General features: G+C 45.2%; 1 protein-coding gene across 4 annotated transcripts in view; it reads right to left on the bottom strand.

Moving 5' to 3' along the window:
• Positions 1–11,658: 11,658 nt before the first annotated feature.
• Positions 11,659–18,909, bottom strand: part of GOSR1 (golgi SNAP receptor complex member 1) — a 40,926-nt gene continuing 33,675 nt past the window's right edge. For 3 of the 4 annotated variants that reach the window (XM_079798878.1, XM_079798879.1, XM_079798880.1), the window contains exon 9: positions 11,659–17,034. In XM_079798878.1, coding sequence (XP_079655004.1) covers positions 16,910–17,034 — 125 coding nt within the window. In that variant the 3' untranslated portion in view covers positions 11,659–16,909. The remainder of the gene's footprint in view (positions 17,035–18,909) is intronic. The other variant, XR_013815111.1, reaches the window with a different exon arrangement.

The following is an 18,909-nucleotide window of genomic DNA, read 5'->3' as shown; positions in this document are numbered from 1 at the left end:
TATTTTTATTGATTTCAAAGAGGAAGGGAGAGGGAGAGAGAAATAGAAGCATCAATGATGAGAGAGAATCATGGATCGGCTGCCTCCTGCATATCCCCCACTGGGGATTGAACCCACGACCCGGGCATGTGCCCTGACCGGCCGGGAATCAAACCATGACCTCCTGGTTCACAGCTCGATGCTCAATCACTGAGCCACACTGGCTGGGCTAGAATTTAATTTTTAAAAAGTAGGAATGAATGAAGGAGAAAAAATATTCCCCATAATCCATTAACCAAGGCAATCAATGGGAATATTGAGCATTTTTCTCCCAGGCTTTAAAAAAGTAATTTTAAAAATATAGACAGCAACAGTCACTTTATAATAAAAGGGCTCTTTGCATTGTAGCCGGACTCTGCAGGGCTTTGAAGTCACAGTCCCTGTCAGTCCCCCTCTGGCCTGCCTCTTCACACCTGCCAGCCTCCCCTGACTGACAGGACACACACAATGGGCACACGGTGGGATGGAGCAGGTGCTTCAGTGGGGCTAGAAGCCCAGAGGCGCTCTCTCCCTTCTCTGACTGACTGGGCAGGTCTCCAGAAAAGCTCCCTCCCTCGGCATCACCTCCAGGGACCTCCCCAGGATTCACTCCTGCTGACCCTGGCTTTTGATGCAGTTCTTGCTCTTGGCCTTCATCCTAGAACTGGATGCCTCCATCGGCTCCTGTCTCCAGCATCTCCTCTCAGCCCCTGCCCCACCATTCCCCACAGCAGCCCTCCCTCCCATCACCCCAGCTGGAGGCAGATGCCTCGGGTACCTCCTCCTTCCCCTGCTAACCTCTCTGAGGGCCTGTGGCTGTAGCAAGATGTCCATTTAGGGGCCACTTGGATGCCAGGAAGTCCACATGATGGTTTTGAACCTGGATGTAAGAATAGTCCTGTGTGCCCGGCTGGCGTGGCTCAGGTTGAGTGTCAACCTATGAACCAGGAGGTCATGGTTGGATTCCCGGTCAGGGCATATGCCTGGGCTCCTGGCTCAGTCCCTAAAGCGAGGTGTGCAGGAGGCGGCCGATCAATGATTCTCTCATCATTGATGCTTCTCTCTCTCTCTCTCTCTCTCCCTCTACCTTCCTCTCTGAAATCAATAAAAATATATATTTTAAAAAAGAATAGTCCTGTGTGACTTCCTTTTATCCCTCAAACCAGACCCCTCGGCCCTCCTGCAGCCCACCCATCAGTTGAGGGCTTTGGGAAGCAAAGGAGGTCCCAGGTCAGGCTCCCTCTGGCGGTTGGCCAGGGAAGACACCCTAGGGTCTCAGGACATTCCCTGGAGGTGGGGGGGGGGGGGGGGGGGGGGAGGGGATCCACACAGCTCCAGGCAGGGCTGGGTTGCCCTCCCAGGAGAGCCAAGCTCGATGTTTTGATCAAGGCCCATGGGAGCTGCTTTTGTGCTGGTTAAACAGGCTGGAGGTAAACACGCACCGAGGAGGCCCAGGAGGCTGGGGACGGGGGCTCCCTGCGCAGCGGGTTTAATTACAAGTGCAACATAATGACAACAGGACAGAACGTGGGGGAACTAGAGGGCAACAAACCTCGTACCAGCCCGCCGCCGCCACACTGAACTACCTGCGTGTGCTCACTCTCCTCCCGAGTTACTTCCCCTGGAGTGTGGAGTGTGTGCTTTTTCTTCTTTCATTTCATCCGATGACATGATTAATACAACCCCGTCGTGGCAAACTTGGAAAATGCAAAAAGTAATCAACAAAACAAAAATGTCCCCAAATTGCATACCCCAGACACTCTTTCACGTGCCATGGACTTATTTTCTGGACTCATCTTGTTGGTTTGCTTGTTTACTGTCTGCTTCTCCCCCACCTAAGTCTCTTTTTTGTACATAGCGAATGCCCCAGGGCTCAGGACAGGGCTGGGCACATAGTAGGGCACTTTACTGCATGTCTGATGAATTCAGGGCAATGTGTATGTTTTCTCAGTGGTAGTCACCCATTTCATGCTATTTTGTATACTGGTTTCTTCATGTTCTTCTGCCCAGGGGCAGGGGGATCGTAGGGGGGCGGGAGGGAGGGGGTGGCCTTGGTGCCAGGCTAGGCACAGGAGGACAGCAGGAGGCATAGAGCAGGCAGCCCAGTAACATGGATGCCCGAATTGCACATCTGCCCAAAAGCAGCACGAGGCAGGCAGCGTGAGGGCAGAGCAGCTCTGTGTCAGGCCCTGGGCGGGACTTCAGCTCATCTTCGGGTGGTTTGTACAGAAATCTGAGAGGTGACTTGAATGTGCTCAAGGTCTCACAGATGATCAGCAATGGAGTTAGACCTGGAATTGCAGATATCCTATATAATAAAAGCGTAGTATGCAAATCGTCCCCTCGACCGGGAGTTCTTCTAGGCGTTCGACCAGGGGGCGGCGGGCTGGCTGGGGGAAGGGAGGGAGGCCCCGGCCAACAGCCAGCAGCTGCTAGGGACCCTACCAGTGCACGATTTTCGTGCACTGGGCCTTTAGTAATAACATAATATAAAATCCTAAATGCTCTTTTCATTTGACAGTTTTATAAAAGCCTCAGGCTGTGCTGATAGGAAAATGGGTTTCACAAGGCTGAACTTAACAAAGAGGCTTCGTTAGCTGATTAACTGAGGCAAAGGTCTTGTGGGAATGTAAAATGGGGTGACCTTTGTTCTTGTCGATGCAGAAGATAAAGGTTCTCTTGCTGTTAGACTGGCTTAATGCGAGTTCACCTTAACCCATCCAAAATGCACCACTCAATGTTTATGAAACATATTTCAGATAATTGTGGAAAAATTCAGACAGGAGATGGTACTAGTTCACCAATTGGATATATGCATCACTTCACATGAAATCAAATATCAGTCGCACTTTTAATTAAAATAAATGAGCTCACCTCTGGGTCTTTGTTATTTCAAAACTAGAACTATCTCAGTGCGCTTTTGAGGCGACCATTGCAATTCGCTGTCTCCCACAAGCGACTGCTTACAAGTGTGAGCCCACAAAGAGCTCTGACAGCTTCTAGTTCAAAATCTAGTGCAAGTTTTTCTCCAAACCTAAGCCCTTCCCTAGTTGTCAGACTTCTTCTGGGCCCTACCGCCATCAGCATTTACCCAGCCAGAGCTATTTAGCTTCGCAGGCCAAACCATCACTTTAGTGAGGAGCCTCAGGGTTCTCATTTCTGGACGGCATGCTCACGTTTCTGGGGAGTCTGTTTCTAAGAGTCCCCTGGCTCAGTCCTGGCCCCAGTGAGCGCCCTGATTGGCCCATCCCCAAGGGCAAAGTCCCACCTGCCCGAGGAGCCTCCTTGAGGAACCCTGCCCCAGCAGGCTGTACTCCCCAGAGAGCCCTCTCCCCATGACCGCCCCCTCAAAAAGGGCAGATCAGGGGTGCGGGGATGTGGGGGAGTTGGTGGGGTCTGAGCCCTGGAGGTTCATTCTCAGGGGGATAAGAGGTCCTGCAGCGAAGGAAAACGGCCTCCCTTAAGCCTTCTCCTTGCTCAGGGATTCAGTGATGCAGAAATTAAGAAAACCCTCCATCTGGGGACACTGTCATGTGATTAGAGAGAAAAGGCATCCCCTTTACAGATGGCTAACAGGGCAGACAGGCAGAGCACAGGTGAATTAAAGACAGTAAATTGTAGATTTTCATTTTCATCAAAAACTTCAGTCTCATTCTTTGTTGTTGTTGTTGTTAATCCTCACCAGGGGATATTTTTTGCATTGATTTTTAGAGAGAGTGGAAGGAAGGAAGGAAAGGAGGGAAAGAGGGAGGGAGGAAGGGAGGGAGGGAGGGAGGAGGGAGGGAGGGAGGGAGGGAGGGAGGGAGGGAGGGAGAGAGAGAGAGAGAGAGAGAGAGAGAGAGAGAGAGAGAGAGAGAGAAACATTGATGTGAGAGAGACACATCCCCACTGGGCAGGGTATATTTGCAATATATCTATTCAATAATGGCAAAATTAATTGAAAAAGTTCAATTAATACATGTACAAAAACTTGAGGGGCACTATATAAAGAACGTTCTAATAGAGACTGAGCATAGAAAAACGCCCATATAAAGACATCAGTCATCAGGAGAATGCAAAGTCAGGTTGGTAACCCCACGTACTGGTGAAGATGTAGAGGGCTTGACATACACAGCTGATAGGGATGGAAATCGGTACCATTATTTTGGAAAACTGTTGGCCAGTGTCTACTAAAGCTGAAGACATGCATAAGCTATAATCCAACAATCCTGCTCCTAGGCATATGTAACCAACAGAAAAGTATACCCACATGTCCCCCAAACCCATATTCAAGACTGTTCAGAACAGCACCATCTGTAACTGTTCCAAACTTAAAATAAAAACTACCCATCTACAATGGAATAGCCAAGAGGAATGTAGATATTCACGCAACGGGATACTCCGGAGCAGGGGTTTCAGACGTTGGCGTTCATCAGAATCACCCGCAGGGCTTGTTCCCCTACCGACTGCTGGGCTCCACCTGCCTGTCCCCTGGCACCACACAGAACACAGCTCACATTTCCCCCTCGCTGCCCTTATCACAGTGGATGTGGCTGCCAGCAACCGCTGGAATGCTCTCTCCTCCCTCCCATCAGCAAGAGAGAGGACTAAGGAGGCATAAGAGGAGGCCTTGTTCCTGACCATCAGCACAAACACACAAATCTCTCTTCTAGCGGTTAGCCATGCCTCCCGGACTTTGTTGATACACTTACGAGCACTGCTTCACACAATGACAACATAATTGGAGCATAATTATGGAAGCCATCTTTATCCCCGTTTTATAGAGAAGGAATGGACCATTCGGTGGATTAAGGTAAAGTCATGCTGCTAGGCAAAAGTAGGAATGAGATTCAGACCACATCTTCTGACTCTAATGCCCCTCCTCCATAGCTGGCTGCACCCCCAGACTGCCAGGCATGCTCCTCCCTCTTCTGCAGTGCTACCAAGTTCCAGGTCCACGGTGAAGCTCGCTTCCTCCAGGAACCAAATACTGTAACCCAAAGCAAGATGCTTTTGCGTGATGTGAATGTCCTATTGTTTAGCTACACAATGTTCTTTTGGGCATTAAAAGCTCAGCCCCCAAGAGCTCCTTTAGGCAGTGGCTCCTCTTTCTGCAGCTAATTGGCTGCCTCGGGAGGTGGACGCAGCTGCAGTGAACTGCTGATCTTCCAGCTAATCACTCGGCGGGAGCTGGGATGTGCTTCCTCCATGCATCAGCGTTTTTGAAACAGGTGCTTGTGGCTTTGGCAGAGCCCGATGGGAAGTGGGGGGCACCCTGAAAACAAACTGGCCTGATGGGATTCAGCACCAAGGCCAGCGACTCAGGCCCCGCTGGAGGGTAGGAAGCCACAAAGCAGAGGTTCTCAGCCTTGACAGCAAGTTGGAATCACCTGAGAATTTTAGAACAAATTCTGGCCCTGGCTGGGTACTGGCTGGGTAGCTCGGTTGGTTAGAGCATCGACCCAATGCACCAAGGTTGTGGGTTCCATCCCCTGTCAGGGCACATACAAGGAGCACCCAATGAATGCATAAATCGGTGGAACAACAGGTAGATGTGTTTCTCTCTCTCTCTCTCTCTCTCTCTCTCTCTCTCTCTCTCATCAATAAAAACAAATTTTGATGTATGGGATCAACCCAGTCCACTTGGATCAAAACTTCTTGTGGGTAGATCTGGTATACATACATTTTTAAGCCCCTCTTTCCCAGGTGATTCTAATATGCGACGAGGATTGAGAATGACCATAGACAGGTGTCCTCAAACTACGGCCCCGCGGGCCACATGCGGGTGTTTTTGCCGTTTTGTTTTTTTACTTCAAAATAAGATATGTGCAGTGTGCATAGGAATTTGTGCATAGTTTTTTTTTAAACTATAGTCCGGCCCTCCAACGGTCTGAGGGACAGTGAACTGGCCCCCTGTTTAAAAGGTTTGAGGACCCCTGCAATCAACAAATAGGAGGTGGAGTGTTCCAAAGAATAGGCGGCACTGGGGGACCGTGAGACTCAGAGTGTTAAAAGGGACCTTTCAGGGCGGCCATTTAGTTTCCCCCCTCATCCCTGCTTCCATGGAAACTATTCCTGGCCCACTCTAAATGGGTGCTACTCTCTCCACTTTAGCACCATCCTTCTTGGGCTCCCTTCTTATTGCATTTACAAGAAATAGCCTAGACATTCCTCATGGCAAATTGGGGAGCTCAAAAAATACACACACACACACACACACACACACACACACAGAGACAGACGGACGGACGGACGGACGGACAGATAGATAGATAAATAGATAGATAGATAGATGATAGATAGATAGATAGATAGATAGATAGATAGATAGATACCAAGAGGTTTCAGACATAACAGTAGTCTGGGAATTGGCAGAATCTATCCTGCTTTGAGGATTTTAAAAAAGGAAAATCGGGCTCTAACCGGTTTGGCTCAGTGGATAGAGCGTCGGCCTGTGGACTCAAGGGTCCCAGGTTCGATTCCGGTCAAGGGCATGTACCTTGGTTGCGGGCACATCCCCAGTAGAGGGTGTGCAGGAGGCAGCTGATCGATGTTTCTAACTCTCTATCCCTCTCCCAACTCTCTATCCCTCTCCCTTCCTTTCTGTAAAAAATTAAGATAATATTTTTTTAAAAAATAAAAAAATAAAAATAAAAAAGGAAAACCGAGTGTTGCTTATAATGGGATAAAAATTGGAAACCACTTTATAGTTTGAAAATAGGGTGTTATATTTGTATAATTAAACAATCAGGAGCTGGGTGTCTGCATAGTGAAATGCAATGTAGCCATTGCAAAGGATGCTGCACATGAAAACGTAATGGCATAGGAAGCTGTGTGTGCTGCACTACATGAAAAAAACCTTGATCCATAAGAATTTGCCACTTTCAACAGAAGGGTACAGAGAGGATGGGGCTGAAATAAAATATCATAGAACAATCAATGACTACACTATATAGATCTTTCCCTGCAATAAAGAACTTCTTTAAGGCAAATGCCCATGTTTCCTTGGACTTAAATATTAACGAGATAGAACCAAGCCCAGTCTAGGAAATAAATTTTAGTTTATGTGAAAATTTTATGAACTGATTATTGGGTTGGGTCAAAGAGCAGAACCAGAATAGAGTCACAAAGAGGTCTTAGGAGATAAAACATTTCTTGTTAATTCACCACTAAAAGGACATGAACTTGGATGAGGCACTTACCTACCAGGGTCTGCAACACACCTACAAACCTAAGTCATGTCCCAGGTGGGAAGCAGGCTGGAAGCAGAGAGCAGGCCGCGAGAAGGACACTTTACTACATTTTTTTTTTATCACAGACAAGCTGGGAGAGCCACTCTTAGGTTCTCTTCCCATAGGGACCTTCAGCAGGGCAGGAGGAGGAAATGAAAAAGCTGGAACCGTATTCACTTAAATAGAAATACCACGTCCTGTGGATGGGGTCTTAGGAGAGCCGCAGCCCAGACGTCGACATCGCCACTCGTGCACGACCATAAATGATTCAATATGGTGCGCTGTAAAGGCTCCCGACCCCATTAACGGGCCAGCGCTCCCATTTCCCACCAGCGTGGAACTGCCGAAGTGCTCTTGGCTGAGCAGAACAGTCTCCATCCACCCATTAAAAACATGTTTCTATACTCACATTTTTCAAAGCAGCCTGTTTCTCTTTTAAAAAGTATAATTTAAACAATTAAAAAATGCAGTATATGCAGGGTGAGAAATTAAGAGTGCTTTTCATCTATAACTTCCAGTTTGTTCATTCCCACAGGCAAATGCTCATACCATCTTCTTACTATCTTTCACTGATACTCTATATGTAAAATAAACAACCCATAATGTCTCTCTCTCCCCCTCCCTTCCTCTCTCTCTAAAATCAACAAAAACATTGTTCATTGGTGGGGTGGTGGGAGCACAGAGGAAAATAGGAGATTCTGAGGAGGGGCAGGTCAGGAAGTCTTCCCAGAGGCAAGGCCATTTAAGTAGTCCCTTTTTCTAAAAAACTGAGGTGAATGTCACATAATATGAATTATTTAAAAGGATACGACTCAGTGGCACTTAGTCCATTCACATCATTGTGCAACCACCTCCTCTATGTAGTTCCAAAACATTTCATCACCCCCAAAGGGTGGGGGCTCCGAGTCCATTCAATTGGATTTAGAAAAAGATTTATGTGACAGTTTTTGCATAAAGCTCATACACATGATATAAAGATGAACAGAACATGCCCTGGCTCTCCAGGGCTTTGCAGTCTAATGGAAACCCCCCAGCCTCCACATTACTTGCTGAGAACATTCTGAGGAATTATGTGCCAGTGTAATCTTCTATCTGATTTGATTTTTATGACTGCATAAAGTTGCTAGAGTCCATTTTGCAGATGAGAAAACTGAACTCAGAGAATGAGTTAATGATTGCCCATGGCCTAAAAGTATCAGATCCAGGGTCAGAATATAGGACTTGGGACTCCAAGCCTCATTCTTTTCACTGCTGATTATAGTTCACAAGGGATGAGGAGACTGGTTAGGCAAAGGGCAGCTGGTAGCTATCAGGAGCAGTTAGTCCTCACAACGTTGATATAGGTTGTGACTTTAACAAATGATGTATAATGAAATCAATTTTACCACAGGCTAATTGATGAAAAAAAAAGAAAAAAAAAGAGAGAGAGTTAAGACCTGGCTGGTGTGGCTCAGTGGTTGAGCATTGACCCATGAATCAGGAGGTCACGGTTTGATTCCTGGTCAGGGCACATGCCTGGGTTGTGGGCTGGATCCCCAGAATGGGGCATGTGGGAGGCAGCCAATCAATGATTCTCTCTCATCATTGATGTTTCTCTCTCTCCCTCTCCCTTTCTTTCTTTGAAATCAAATAAAAATATAATATATACTACAGGCCCGGTGCACGAAATTCGTGCACGGGGGCGGGGGGGGGGTGTCCCTCAACCCAGCTTGCACCCTCTCCAATCTGGGACCCCTCGAGGGATGTCTGACTGCCCGTTTAGGCCCGATCCCACCGAACAACCCTCTGACAATCCAGGACTGCTGGCTCCCAGCTGCTTGCCTGCCTGCCTTCCTGATTGCCCCTAACTGCTTCTGCTTGCCAGCCTAACCACTCCCATGCCAGCCTAATTGATGTCCAACTGCTCCCCTGCCAGCCTGTTTGCCCCCAACTTCTCTCCTCTGCCGGCCTGGTCACCCCTAACTGCCCTCCCCTGCAGGGTTGATCGCCTCCAACTGCCCTCCCTTGCAGGCCTGGTCCCTCTCAACTGCCTTCCCCTGCAGGCCTGGTGCCTCCCAACTGCTCTCCCCTGCTGGCCATCTTGTGATGGCCATCTTGTGTTCACATGGAGGCAGCCATATTGTGTGTTGGAGTGATGGTCAATCTGCATATTACTCTTATTAGATAGGATAGAGGCCTGGTGCACAGGTGGGGGCCAGCTGGTTTGCCCTGAAGGGTGTCCTGGATCAGGGTGGGGTTCCCTTGGGGCGTGGAGAGGCCTGGGCGAGGGGCCTGTGGTGGTTTGCAGGCCAGCCACGCCCCTGGGGACTCAAGCAGAGGCTCTGGTATCTGGAATTTATTTACCTTCTACAATTGAAACTTTGTAGCCTGGAGCGGAGCCAAGTTTCCTGCTCAATCCATGGATTTGTTTACCTTCTATAATTGAAACTTTGTATCCTTGAGTGGAGGCCTGGGCCCGCCAGTGTGTGTGGAAAGCTTGGCTTCCTCTATTGCCAGGGAAACCCAAGCCTCCCTTCTGGTAGCCATCTTGGTTGGGGTTAATTTGCATACTCACCCTGATTGGCTGGCGGGCGTGGCTGGCGGGCGTGGCTTATGTATCGGAGTGATGGTTAATTTGCATATTACTCTTTTATTAGAGAGGATAAGAGTTAAGTTGCTGTAGCATCTATCAACATTATAACGAAGTGACATTGAACAAACCTATGTTATTCAAGGACTGCTGTACTCTGATCTCTTGGGTTTGGTTCCCATCTGTAAAAGGACAATACCGCCTCACTCAGTCAATAGGACTTGGTTATTTCTCTGTGTGTTGTATGCATGAATGAAGCAAAATGCTGGCCGTACCTTCCAGTTATCATGATAACACCCTGGCACAGGTGACAGGGAGCTGCCAAACATTCCTGAACAGAGCAATGAGAGGTCGGAAGTTATTTAGGAAGATAAACGACATAGCTATGTGCAGAGCGGGGTGAGAGGGAGAGATGAGTGGCAGGGCACCCAGCTCAGAGGGTGGCGATTACATGCAAGTCCAGTGATGAACAACAGGGCCTCAGCATGAGGCACAAGCAACGTCGGACCAGAGAAGGAAATGGAGAGGACCAAGGACTTAGTCCAGCGTGAAAGCCACACAATGCCATATTCTCAGCATATTATTCATGACCAGAGAGAGAACTGTAAGAGTTAAGTGACACCTTCATTTAGAGATAACTTGTCACTCTAAATAATTATATTTAATACACACATTTTGGCACTGAGTTACAAGTAGCTACCGACTATTTTTGCCTGCTCCCCCTGATGCTGGAAGCAATTTCATTAGTACAAGACCAACTGGCTGTTTGAAAGTATCTGAAAGATATATACTAATTACGAGAAACTGACTTTCCTAAGAGCTTTCTATCTCAAAGGAGGGAAGATGATCAGGGTCACAAATCAGAAGGTAATGTTACGAGGGTGAGGAGAAAGAACACTGTGACCTCTGGGATTCTTCTAAGCAGAAAGTTACAGGCTTTCAGCACCCAATCTTCTTAGCTTTTAAGCGCCTACCGAGGAGTAAGTAATAAAGAGCTTTGTGAGCTGAGCAGCTCTGCCAAGGGGGGAGCTCGCCGATTGGAGCAGAAGGCATCAGGCTAAAGTGCCTTCATTCTTCTCTATTCCAACCCAGCCAGCAGATCTGCATCTTCAGGAGGAAAATATTTTCCTCCCGGCTTTTGCTTCAGAGAAACAAGAGAAAATGCCCCGATAGCAACTACCTCCAGTGCTTCTCCAGCCCCCTGCCCACCTGTTTTTGCTTCTAAGCAGCTCTGAGGTCAGACGAGGCGGGCAGAGCCACAGAGCCTTTCCCAAGGAAGGCCAGGTTCAGCAGGAGTGGCACCTGTCAAAGCCATTCCACCAGGAAGGGACATGCGCCCCCGCCCCCGTTTGGGGCACTGACTGGGGGATCTGTGCTGAGGTGCTTTGTCCGCCATCTCCAGTGAGACCTCCGTGGTTTCTTTTTTGAAAATTGATCTTAGAGAGGAAGGGGAGAGACACATCAATTTGTTGATTTGTTCCACTTATGTATGCATTCATTGGTTGATTCTTTATGTGCCCTGACCGGGGATCAAACCCACAACCTTGGCGTATCGGGACGACGCTCTAACCAACTGAGCCACCCGGCCAGTGCTGACCTCTGTGTTTCTAAATTAGAAGGCACCGAGTTGGGTAGGAAGTTTGGTTTAGAGTAACGCCACTAGAAAAAATATTTTCTACATCAATGCCTTAGTTCTTGTAAAGAAAAAGTGATTTCACAAACGAGACCTCTTTATTAAGCATTTAGCTAGTAGTTAGCCTTCCTTGAAAATAATCAAGCCACAGGGCTTTTAATAGTCTAAATGTGTTGCCTTTAAACAGGCAAAACTGGTGGTTCTTTTATAGCTTCTCTCCTAATCACACGGCACGATTCAAAATATATTTTGTGGAACTATCCCAAGATTTATTGGCATCAAAGAGCCCGCAGGATTCAAACCTTGCTTTACTATTCACTCTGATTGTGAGCAAATTACTTAATCCTTCTGGGCTCGTTCCTGTAAAACAAGAAGGCTGCCTCGCCATGTGGTGTTGGATTTTGTGCATGCCCACGTGGAGGTGTGCACACACAGGGCCGGCTGCACAGGGCTAGGTCGCCATAAAGGGAATCCCACTTTAGAGGCCCTGTGAGTGGGCGGAAGGGAAAAAGCTGGGGTGGCTGAGAAAGGAAGCACAGTGTGGTCAGATAGAAAGGATGAAGAGGTGGATGGAAAGTTCCTGCTAATGGGCACAGGGTTCCACTCTGGGGTGATGAAAATGTCCCGAAGTTAGATAGTGGTACGGGTTGCACAACTAACATACTAAAACCTATCAGTACATTTTAAAAGGGTGACTTTTATGGTATGTGAATTATATCTCAATTATACTGTTATTTAAAAAAAAAACACACCAGAAAACATAACATTGGGAGAGGTAATGAGAAATGGGGAATTTTCAAATTCTCTGGTGAGGTGGAGAATCAAGTTCTGATCTATAGGTTAAGAAGTCATTATTTAGGGAGGGTGGAAACATTTTTCTTGCTAAATTTTAAATTTTACATTCCCAACCTATGTTCTGAAGTTTCGTTTTGGTAAGAGAATTCTCCTTCACTTCTTGGGCTAAATTATTAGTGGAATATTCATATGATGATTTGGAATAATAGGTGATGGGTTTTCAGTACCTGTAATGCTTCACCCTGGGTTTCAGGACATAGAGAGAAATACCATAACCAAAGATTGCATAATCACTACCCCAACTGCCTTGATGGTACTATTCCAATACAAACAACCATAGGCACAACCATTTAGATTTCTAGTTTATTATTAAATTACATAACAAAGCTTCTTCTATATAGTCAGAAAATGCACATTTAGATGAGAACAAAAATTAAATACAAATACAATTAAACTGGTTTCCAAGAAGCCATTTTAAAAGCAAAAAAATTAGAAAGTGCATTTGGAATAGATTTTTAAAAATCTGTATTGGCATTTTTCAAGAGTAAACATCTTCCATCATGGTAAAGTGTGATTGGAATCGATTTCCCTCCCTAAGAGCTAATAGGATGGCAATAAATACAAATACTTTGATACTAAAGTGAGACCTTAAGTATAAAGAAAATGAGACATGGCTCAGCTTATCCAATTAACATCCTTAAGCATCACTTGTTCCTCATTTTCTTTTCCCCTATAAGAAGGACACGCAGCTTTATAAAGGAGTAACACGATTAGGTTAGAAAGTCCATGATGTAAAGCTCTGCATCTTTTTGGAGACCCTAACCCAAAAGGAGAATGGAACGCAACCATTTTAATTTTCTGAGTAGAATCCATTTGTTCTTTCGTTACATTTGCCACAAAATCCAGTGTGACACTAGGCATGGCCACTTAGCCTCATCAGCTTAATGTTGCAAGTTAGAGAACTCAATTTCCAAGAAATCACATCTGATTGACGATCAAACATAAGGTATTAGAAACCAAAAGGCTAGTCCAGTTTTTTAAAGTCCTTTTCACCAAGTTGAGATTATTAACAGTGAAACAGAAAGTTAATGGTGGGAATGCAAGTCCAAGGGTGCCTCAATTATTTAGAGGCCAAAAGGCTCAATAGGTACATTTCTCTATTCAGATTTATTTAGCATCTAATAGGAAAGAACTAAAGTAAAGATATTTGATTCTAGGTACAAAAAAATCTCATGATGTCTCCCCTCTCATCACCCGTCTCGTCTCAGGATTTCACTCCCATGCCTGATCTGAGCCCTGGGCAGTGTGGGAAATGGCACTCTCTGTAAAGTGAATTTCGGTACAAAGGAGAGAGGAGTAGTGGAGAAGGAAAGCCCTTTTCTAACAGGAGACAAACAAAGGGTGACCAACGCAGGTTACAGGGAATCCTTCAGCATCTAAAAGTAGTCATAATAGAGACAGCCAGGACAGAGACCAAAGCACTTGGACATTTGGGCCTGAATTTTAGTAAGAGATTTATTAAACACTTTTAGGAAAGAAAAGTGTTCTCCCAACACATTAAAAGTCTCAGAAGTGTATGTTTTGGAATTTTCTGCCTCTATGTTGCCATGGTTTTTCATACTTTTTAGTGAAATGGAAAGTTTTGAGTGGTTACAAAAAAAGATCCCAAAAGGAAAGATCATTATGTAAGACAATAGCTGAGGGAGACTATTCCCTCTAAGAGGCAACATTTGGGACTAGAAATAGAAAAAGCCTTCTGCTCTGACTTTCTCTAAGAGTAGCTTACTGTTGGCTCCTGAGCCTACCAACAGGTCTGTAAGAATGGCAAAAAAGGAGAAAAACCAAGATGGTTAAAAAAAAAAAGTGGCATGAAACTGAGGGTTTTTAAACCAGCTACCGTGGGCTCCATGTTGAGCCTCTACTTGTCAACGGCACACTTCTTTTTCTTGCTCCAGGTCTCCTAAAGCAGTGGTCGCTAACCTTTCAGACCTCACGGTTGGCGACCACTGCTCCAAAGGTTTCCTTAAACCAGTGGTCGCCAACCTTCCGGACATCATGGCTGGCAACCACTGTCTTAAAGGACTCGCAGAGGAAGGATGGGCACTGTCCTATCTACATTTGGCCCCGGGACACCTCACTATGGGCTACAGCACTGGGAGGTTAGTCAGACTATCTGACCGCAACATATACACCATGCTTTCTCAACTTCCTTGGAAGAACTAGTTTCTTTATCTTTATAAAGAAAAGACCCAACACAATTCTTTTACTTTGTTTAAGCAGAACCCTAATGGAAAGGCTCATCAGTGGCAGCGAGCTAGATTAGCGTAGGTTCTAGTTTTACCGTCACACAGTCAGCTTCAATGAGTGCACCAAATAATCAGACCAGTAAAAAAGACTGGCAGTATAATTAAATAAATAATTTTATTTATGAAACTCCAGATTTTATAAATGCCAACTATATAGCAACCAAAGTCCCATAAATTCTAGCTGAGGTACAACCACCAATCAAGGCCCTTTGAAAAATCAAAGATAATAAAGTGTCAGGGGAGAAGAGCTTTCTCCCAACAGAGAATTTAATAAATGACCTTCCCTGACCCTTGAAGGTTCGCATTGGGAAAACTTAAACTATCTTTTAAGGGCACCCCCAATCAACTACTGATCAACCCATATTTAGAAAAATAAACCCCATAGTTAAAAAAATATCCAATGCCTTTCATACCCAGAATATAACAAAACTCTGACACCAGAATGAAAAACCTTTCAGTGTCTGTATCAGACCATGGATTAGTTTACCCATCGGCCTGTACATCAAGTTCATCTGAATGACACACACCATCGACACTTGGATGTAGCTAGGAACTGAATGCTAATACCCTTTCATTCCCGGCGGCAGTCTGAAGCCAATACTGTAAATAGCATGAGAAGTTCCAGTGCTGAAAGCAGCCTCTTCCGTGGTGAGGATGTAGATGTTGGAAGTCTTCCAACTATTTGGGTAGTTCAGTTAGACAAAGTAATGAACTTACAGAAACTGAGAAATGGTTAAACTTAAGAATTCTGGTGGGTGGTTTAAGATTTTGTCGCTCTCTGGAGATGGTAAGAGAGGACAGGTGCAGATAGAGATTCTGCCACATGCATCTCCGACAGTGACACCCTTCTCTGGATGTTTGGAAAAGCTTAAAAGATTTGGAATGAAGAGATTTTCACAGAACACAGAATTCCTGTTATATCCGGTGGTAGTTCTTAAAACTTTTGCTCATAAACGTGGAACATTTACAAATGGAATTATCTGAATGGTGACCCCTTGATCAATGTCTTTTTACACATGGCTTGTTCAGTAGATCTCACTGAAAACTGAGCAGTCCCCTCCCTCAGTCATCAGTGTTAATCCTGACATGAGGAATAGTTGGGGGCATTGACAGACATTGGCTATTAGCTTCTTTTGTCCTGGTAGAACTAAGATTTCATTGTCTTCTAGTAGCAAATATTAACCAAAATGGAAGAAATCAAAACAATAATTGACTCCTTAAAAAAAGCTTATCATTCTTGATGCTTTTCCAGCAATACAGTTAAGCCCAATGTGCACACGAGTAAAAAAAAAAGAATACCCCTGCCGACTGGCTCAGTTGGAGTGTTGTCCGTATACCAAAACAGGTTGCGGGTTTGATTCCTGGTCAGGGCACATATGGGAGGCAACCAATCGATGTTTCTCTCTCTCTCCCTCCCCCTTCCTCATTGTCAAAATAATTAAAATTATAAAAAAAAAATCAGCCCTAACCGGTTTGGCTCAGTGGATAGAGCGTCGGCTTGTGGACTGGGGGGTCCCGGGTTCGGTTCCGGTCAAGGGCATGTACCTTGGTTGCGGGCACATCCCCAGTGGGGTGTGTGCAGGAGGCAGCTGATCGATGTTTCTCTCTCATTGATGTTTCTGGCTCTCTATCCCTCTCTCTTCCTCTCTGTAAAAAAATCAATAAAATATATTAAAAAAAAAAAAAGGAAAAGCAATTCAATGTTACAAAAAAAATATTACCTTTAAAAAAATCAATAAAAACATATCTTTGGGTGAGAATTACAAAAAAGAAAAATGCTTTTTTGCAGTGTTTATCATTTAAGACAACCTCAACTCTGTTGAAGTTGGCCTGTCAGCATCTCAAAGAATCTGTGAAAAATGGAATTTTCCTTGAATACCAAAAGAGTTGGGGACACAGAGTAGAAATTTATAGTACAGATTTAAAAACGACTTGTGACTTTTCATCATGAGTGTAAAATAAAAGGACAAGAACTATTTTTATTCACAACCCAATCAGGCAGCTAAAAGGAAAGCAGTCTTTGGGTAGAGAGAGACCTGGTTTTCCGAAGAGCCCAGCTGTAAGACCTGGCTTGCCATCAGCCTCCGACACTATCACTGAAGCGCAGACTCTCTTTCTGACTCATTTCCTTACCCCCTGGGGAGACATAAGCAACGGAAAACTTTTCCTTTTTTTAAAACTAAAAACAGAAGGAAGTGTGTTAGAAAAACGGTGGCTTCAGCTCAACCTGACCAGGTCACAGAGTCCAGCACTATCAGCCCTGATGATCCTGCTGGTCAGGCTAATTATCACGCAGTCAACTTCTCCTTCCCACTTTTCCTTATTCCAGATCAGGGCCTGAAAGTGGTAGTTGTCAAGAGTCCCTGGAGGCGTCCCATCAATGGAAAGCATACAGCAGCAATAGGATGGTACAGACACCAATAACACCACCCAGGATGAGTGAGTCTCGCCGCTTCCTAAGGTTGATTCGCTGGATCAGGCTGTTCACAGCAGGAAAACGATCTTTGGGAAATCTTTATTAAGGTCATATTTGGAAGCCTCTTTAGTGAAAAGTCACAGAAATCACAGAAACAGAGATCAGTCGAGTCCAGAAACAGTAAGTAATGGGAAGAAAATCACACTGAGGGAGTTGCAGCCTTTAGCAAACACACAAACTGGAAATGCTCAGGGCCCAAACAAATTCAAGTCTCCCAGGACACTGCAGCACACAAATAAGAATAAAAAAATTAACAGAGAGAGGGGGAGAGAAGAAAATAATAATGACAGCTACAATGCATTAAGGCCGTGGTCGGCAAACTGCGGCTCGCAAGCCACATGCGGCTCTTTGGCCCCTTGAGTGGGGCTCTTCCACAAAATACCACGGCCTGGGCGAGTCTATTTTGAAGAAGTGGTGTTAGAAGAAGTTTAAAAAATTTGACTCTCAAAAGAAATTTAAATCATTGTACTGTTGATATTTGGCTCTGCTGACTAATGAGTTTGCCGACCACTGCATTAAGGGATTACTGCCAGGCTTCAGGTCAAGTTGGTCAACAGAGGAACCCCACTGGGCATGGAGGCAAATGTACAGCCAGCTACCACCCGCCCCCCCGCCCTCCCCCTCCCCTATACTCCATCCCTTTCTATTCCTTCTCTAAAGTGACTGGGAAGTTTTGCCAGAGGATTTGAAGTATGCCCTTCCTCTCCCCACAGGGTGATAAGTTCCCTTGGATTTGGGCAATTGGTGGGAACTAAGTCTAGGGTCTGCATAATCAGGCACTGTTATTAAAATTTTGTAATTTACTTTGTATCAGTAGGTAGGACATGGTAGGAAAGTGGGTTCAACTGCTCTAGTTGTTCAATTTCCAGAACATATAAAAAGAAATTTTCAATTATAGAGGCTTTATAGCAGTTAAAATTATATTTTCCTTAGTATTTTAAAATATCTTTATCCTCTAGTTTGTATGTTGTAGACCAAATTACATCCTATACTGTTTTGCATTTCTAGCAAATGCAAAAGGTGCAGGTGCATATTTTGTTAGTAGAGGTCAAGGTCAGGAAAACCACCAAGGTCACCTAGGACACTAGAGAGGGGAGAGGGAACAATCCCTACTCCATGTGAATCCTCACCACATTCTCCTATAATAAAATGACTCTCAGCAGAGACTATATTCGAATACTTAAATGTCCTACATATTGTATGATCAGGACCACGTTTTCTTCTAATCTTAAATTTCCCTGTGCATCTAGAATAGAACTTTATATATTACAGACATTAATGTTTTATGTTGTTTTTTTAGAGAGATGAAGGGAGGGATGGAAGGAGGGGGACAAAATGGGAGAGAGAGAGAGAAAGAAGGGAGGGAGAGAGGGAGAGGAAGAGCGAGGGGGGGGAGAGAGAGAGAGAGAGAGAGAGAGAAAGGGAGAAATATTGATTAGTTTACCTCTCATATGTGCCCCAACTGGGGAAAGAACCACAACCTAGGTATGTGCCCTGACTGGGAATCGAACCTGCGACCTTTCGGTGTATTGGACAATGCTCCAACCAACTGAACCATACCGGTAGGCCAGGGCTTAATGCGTTTTAATTAAATAATGAAAAAAGAACAATATGCAGAAATAATTCTTAAAATGTAGATGGGCAGGAAGCATGAAGTAACAGGCAAAAACTTCTAGAAGGTACAAATCTAATTTAGAGCAAATGCTTAATCAATCTTTCCTTGCTTGGTAAAAACAGGATCAATAATCTCCTTCGAAAAAGTATCAAAATTTTGGAATTAGGAAACCCTGTCTATAGTGGACATCTTCCTGTCCAGTTTACCTTTAAGGAACCTTCCCCTTCTCCCCTTGTATAATAATCGAATGGTTCCTGTGACAGGATGGAGCTGACCTTGTCCTCTG

The sequence above is a fragment of the Cnephaeus nilssonii genome (genome assembly GCF_951640355.1).
Source record: "Cnephaeus nilssonii genome assembly, chromosome: 19".
In the NCBI taxonomy this organism is placed as follows: Eukaryota; Metazoa; Chordata; class Mammalia; order Chiroptera; family Vespertilionidae; genus Cnephaeus; species Cnephaeus nilssonii.
Note: the sequence above shows the minus strand (reverse complement) of the source record. Positions and strands in the feature narration are given on the sequence as shown.